This window comes from Mastigoproctus giganteus, chromosome 10, assembly GCF_048544385.1.
Source record: "Mastigoproctus giganteus isolate SK-2022 chromosome 10, ASM4854438v1, whole genome shotgun sequence".
Lineage (NCBI taxonomy): Eukaryota > Metazoa > Arthropoda > Arachnida > Uropygi > Thelyphonidae > Mastigoproctus > Mastigoproctus giganteus.
Genome location: NC_143584.1, coordinates 143,542,795 through 143,548,825, shown reverse-complemented (window position 1 = coordinate 143,548,825; position 6,031 = coordinate 143,542,795). Strand labels below are relative to the sequence as shown.

At 37.8% G+C, this 6,031-nt stretch overlaps 1 protein-coding gene across 1 annotated transcript in view; it reads left to right on the top strand.

Moving 5' to 3' along the window:
* The first annotated feature begins 1,557 nt into the window (after positions 1 to 1,557).
* LOC150079332 (corticotropin-releasing hormone receptor 1-like) overlaps positions 1,558 to 6,031 on the top strand; it is a 370,784-nt gene continuing 366,310 nt past the window's right edge. Inside the window, exon 1 of the mRNA XM_090382673.1 lies at positions 1,558 to 1,840. Within this exon, the coding sequence (XP_090238799.1) occupies positions 1,729 to 1,840 (112 nt within the window). The 5' untranslated portion in view covers positions 1,558 to 1,728. The remainder of the gene's footprint in view (positions 1,841 to 6,031) is intronic.

Sequence of the window (6,031 nt, the reverse complement as noted above, 5' to 3'; positions counted from 1 at the left end):
CCTAGGGGTGTCTCCTCAAGGGAGAAATAAATTAATAATAATAATTATTATTATTAGTAGTAGTAGTAGTAGTAGTAGTATCCGCCGAGAACACCTACAAGGAACTCCAGAAAGTCGCAATCCTGAACACCTGTAGGATAGTCAGAGAGTTTCTCGACCGACAGTAACACCAGATATTACAACTACCCTGTGTACTTGGTAGCAGTACCCGTCACGGAGTGGAATCCTCCAATCAGGGAGAAATAATATAAGAGCAGCAATAATAATAATAATATTCGTATAAGTGTATTATGCCGCAGAAGTACGTGCTTACAGACCGATCTGCATTTAGTGCATGCTGAAAAACCTTACTCCTTCCACCTGAGATTGGTTAACTACAGACTCGTTTAAAGAATACTTTAGAAACTCCTCCAGTCATCAACAGAATCGAACCCAGACTTTCTAAAAGAATGACAACTGGCGAAGCCACTACGGCGGATACCACCACCACCACCCAAACGGCAGAGTTTTCGGAGCTTCTTGGCTCCTCATCGGTGGATAGGCAGGCAGCCTGGTGTTGCAATGATGACAACCCAGTTGCGAAGTATAACTCCACAATATATGAGAGAAGCCTAATGGTGTGCAAGTAATTAAGATCACAGAGTACTTTAGGGCTATAAGCCTCAGGTTGCGAATTAGTTAACTGCCATGCAAGTTAGTGCAAATGCATAATTTCTGCACGCAGCCAACTACTAAGTAACTAGGAATTGGCATCATTTACGCATGAGTGATGGTATCCGCCGAGAATAAGTAACAGTAGTCTTCTCCATTGGTAAAGCGTTACTTATTCGAGGTAATGCAATATCGTGGTAACTCATTGTGAAGGTATTCATAATATGAGATATACGATGCCAATTCCTAATTACTTAGTAGTTGTCTGCGTGCAGAAATTATGCATTTGCACTAACTTGCATAGACATACGACTAAGTCACGAGTTCGTGTCAATGTTTTACTATTTTTAACTGAGACAAGTTCTATAAGTCAAAAGTGTAACGCTAAATAAATTGAATAAACATAAATTGAATCGCAGAAAAACTGTTTTGTGAAAAGGCCTCGGCGTAAAATACATATTATCATCGTGATACAGTACACGCGCACTGCAACAGAAAGCAGTCATCGCTTCCCGCCTTTACGAATGGCATCACAACACCTAATAGTTTCTTCCTGTGCTATCGTAAGTATGTCAACAGAGAGTGGCGAAACTTCTTTCCATTTTCGCTAAGCTATTAAAAAAGAGAAAGAAATACTATCATCATAAGGAGCAAAGAACGGTGTTAATTCATTTCCTGCACTACAGAAGGCGTGTTCCAAGTGCGAATTGCATATTAAGGAATTAGATACGAAATGCTCGGGGAACGAAAGCGGTATTTTCGGGCGTAAGCACGAGTCAATCCTCCCACGTGTTTGACAAGTACTTCGCTATTGGCCAACACTTGGTACCCACGTGGAGGTGTGGAGAGAGGGGGGGGGGGGACTTTCGCATCTGCCGGCAGTCAGACACTGACGGAGCAGCCAGCATCAGGTGCCGTCACGGCAACGGACACATTGTGAAGCTCCACAGTCTGTTGCTGCTCATAAAAAAAACAAAGCGAGTGGTGTGGAGGGTTCGAGTGCGCGTACATTTCTTTCTTGCGGAAGGCTGAAAAACGTGTTCTTATTTCGTAAATAGCGACGCGAACGTTTTCCAAATGCAAAACGACGTTCAAGGATGGCTTAACCTCTCTCAGAACGTCCAGCTCAACTCCCCCCAATCACAAGAGGAATGTGAATCCAAATACAACTGGAGTTCCTCCACTGGTGGTGAGTGATCTCGTTTCATCGTTTAGTTTTAAAAGTACAGCGAAATTATTGTACAAAACTTGTTGGTATAAATATATTGAAATTATTAAAAATGTGAGGTAGCTTTAAGGCCCCATAAATACGGAGTGTGGCAACAAAGAGAATTAAGGCGCCAATGGTGCCTTAATTCTCTTTGCGGTGGGTGCGGATAATAATATCTCCATATTAAGGCGCCAGTTTGTTTCTTTTAGAACTCTGTTCAGTTTATCCCTCGACCGGTATTCATAAACCGATTGAATATTCAATAATATATAGTCTCGATAATCCGAATTCAGTTGTATAATTTGCTAAAGAGCTAAAGTAAGAATAAAGAACAATTTTTGTGTTAGTTTCGCGCATATTTTTACATAATCGCTTGTTTTTATTATCCGTTTTCAAGTTTAAACATAGTTCATTAATTTTAATAAAAAAATTACAAAATACGCTTTTTTATCACTCCACATAATCGGAGTTGGCTCTGGTCTCGTACACATCGGACTTTCGAAATTCCATTGAAAGAATAAAAATGCCGAATAAAAAAACTCTGAATGATGCATCAATTACAAACATACGACCAGCAAGAATAAATGAGTCAAAACACTGTTAATGATAAATCAGGGTAAGTTTTTTTTTTTAATAAATGCTGCCTGAAGTTCAAAGAAATTGGTGTTAACTATAAATCTTTAACTTTTGAAACAAATTTCGAAACTGACATACAGGTTGGTGCATAAACAACAGTTCTCTACGTATTGCAAAACTAAAATTTATATTAAAAAGGGCATCATCATACAGTAACTCATATTGTGAAATCTTTCACAACGAGTTGCCTGCCTCTTATACTTCGAATAAGTAATACTGCCCTAATAGAGAAGCCTATTGTCACTTATTCTCAGTTGAGTACCACTGATGAGGGCTCAACCAAACCCGAAACTTAGGACGGGTAGATACACTAAAGGTGTAAGAACTGACAATCCAGTTCTGACTTATTTACATAATATGAGAAATACCAAATGGACCAAGCGAACATATACCCAAACGCGTAGATTTCTAGCGCTGCTAAAGCCTCAAACTTAAGAAAAATTAATTTTTTTTTAATTTTCTTAGTTTGAGGCTTTATAACCCTAGAAAAATAAAAATTGCGCAATTAAGCAGTTTTGATTTAAACAAGAGGTTTTTGAGTATGGACATTCTGAAAGTTGCGTTTTAGAAACTTCCTGATACAGGTTTTCCGTATTTTGTTATAACGACTCTTTTAAGAAAAAAGGAAAATAAAAGGAAGAAACTCTCAAAGAAAGGAGAAAAGAAACATTAACGGTCATTCATTGATAAAGTTATTCGTCACTGATATAAAAACAAAATCTCATCAGAACTACGCTCATTTTCCCAACTCCTGGGGATTCATATTCAATTAACTCGCTGAAGAAAATGATGTTTGGGGTTCATTTAAGCTTAGTAAATTTTATTATTATAGAAATCTGTAAGGAGTAGTCCCATTAAAACAGTAGAATATGTATGATATCTATTAATCGAAAAACAACATCGTCAGAGACCAACCAACACATGTTGAATAGATTTGGATCGATCCAAGTACTGATACAGGAAATATAAAAATATTCGGACTAGTCGCGTTTTGAAATTCCTGCGAACAAAACAAACTGAGCTCTGTGGAAGGCTACTTAAGCAAAACAAAATGGAAAAGGTGTGCATGTACAGTCGCATCTAGAAGTAGTATAAAGAAAACACTGGCATGTTCCCGCTCTGACATAAACACATTTCAGAATATAAGATCAACTGTTGAAAGTTTCTCTGAGGCTATCTATTCGACAGGCACTGGAATTATGTCATCGCCTTGGACAAGATACATGCATTTAACTTACCAGTTGTGGCAAAATCGCATATTCTCTACCGTTGAGAGAATTCAGAATGGAAAGAAGGCATTACGAAAAGTAGAGGAAGACTAAAAGGTTTCAGGATAGTAGGGCGCACACCGTTACAAAAGGAAAATATACATTCTCCGCGACGAATGGCTATCTCGTAAAGTTACACGCGAAAGGTATTGATTCAGCATGACAGGGCGTCACTTAGGCGTATACGTTGTTTGATTTGACCACAGCACCAATTTCGTTTGACAAATATTCGAAGTGGGGGGATCAGGGGCATATGACGTTATTTAATAAGTTTGGATTAAGGCGAAAAAGAGTAGCGAATAATTGAAAGTATTTTATAGTAAAAAATTTGAGGATGAAAAAAAAAGTGCATTGATGATGATATATATTTTAAAGAATTTTCTGAAACTTTTAAGTGCAGGCTCATGTACAAAATTTGGTGAGATTTATTTACTAGTTAAAAAAAAAAAAAAAAAAGGCAGAACCACATTAGTCGAGAACAAAGATGCATTATCGAAGTTCCATTCGAAAGTGCATATTACAAATACTGTATATAATTCAGGCTTCTTTCTAATACGGGTACCTTATTAATATGAATCGTTTTCCTTGCGCTGTTCGATCTGGCGTAATATTTTTATGGCTAGATCCATTTATATGAACTTATTACCCATACCTTAGTGCTCTTCTACACCTTCAACCAAACCTATGTTGGTTTGTGGCTGTAATATTTCGAAATAACTTTGGTGCATTCTCGCTTGTGGTTCTGTGGGAACTCACAATTCATATAATCGCCGAACTTTAGTGAAGTAGCTCTGCACTGAATTTCCATTCCGAATTTTAATGCACCGTATGCGAATGCACATCAGGAAGTTAATCAGGATGCGCATAGATAACAAGAAGTGCACGATCGGGAGAGGAGGCGAAAAGAACGCTAAACCAAACAAAATCAGAAGAATTTCATCCAAGATATGCTAAATTTATGTAATGTTTTTCAGTTACCAAGAGATTTTTAAGCGAATTTCATTAAATGAACTGAGAGAGAGTACTACACGTGTGGACAAAATATATAGTCGAATTTGTCCACTTGCCTTTTGCAAATAGAATTGAACTTGTGCATACCGATCATATAAGTGACACAAATAAATACATGTTCCAAATACAGAGATTATAAAGATAACAGTCTGAGTGCATCACCCAGTTACACTGTACACAGATACCAAACAATTTTCAGTAATGTTTCATGGTCCAATGACATAGACACATCAAATGAGATTCGTTGGGGTAGGCGGCCGGGATATACGTCAATTCGATATAAGACAATTCGTCGTACAATAGTTCGGTGCATGAGAATTCGGTAAGTATCAACTGGTGTATGAGACAATTTGGTGCAGAACATTTCGTTGTATGTGACAATTTGGTGCGGACATTTAGCTGTATGTGACAATTTGGTGAAAGACAATTGGCGGCTATGAAAATTTGATATGTACGAATCGGTGTATCACAGAGAAACCAGAAATTACAAATATCAGTGAAGTAAAAGATTTGGGTATAGATTTCATGTTCGAATATCCGTCCATATCGTAAACAACTTTACAATATGAACCAGTAGATCCGTACTGTATCTATGGAACTAGCCTATCACTAACTTGAACTGCTTTCAATAAAAAGTATAACGCGTTTGCAAAAAGAACGTCAGAAGGTGCACATTAACCAGCTAATATCCATTCATGATTTCTCCTTTTGTTATCCGGAACAATTTACTTCCGTATATGTTTCCTGTTTCCCAATCTTTAACCTGCCCGTAGTACTTTTTCATAGGCTCTTCCTAAAAAAGTAGAATGCGCATTAAAAAGAAAAAGGTGGTTCGTGGTCTCTATCAAAAAGATGAACCGTACCGTGAGATCACCAAATTAACCATTTACATTACGGCATGTTAAAACTTTGCATTTTCGGTCTCACTTTGTCACACACCGAATTCTCGCAAAGAATTCATCAAATTGTAACGGAACGACAAATCGAAACGTGAGGACAGTTCAGTTCGTACCTGAACTGTCGTCACCGAATGTTGCATACAGCGAATTTTAATGCACCGAAATGACGTGGACCCGGCGGTAGGCTGAGGTAGTAAAGGACTGGAATGTTCCAGTTCCAAGGGAAGTATCCTGAAGAGCTGTATAAGGGCAAGCAAGGGTTACAAAAAATTTCAAATTATTTTAATGTCACCGGAGTTTGTTGTTCATGTCCATATTATATGTCTTTGCTTATGGCAGTGTAGTGCGTGTTTTTG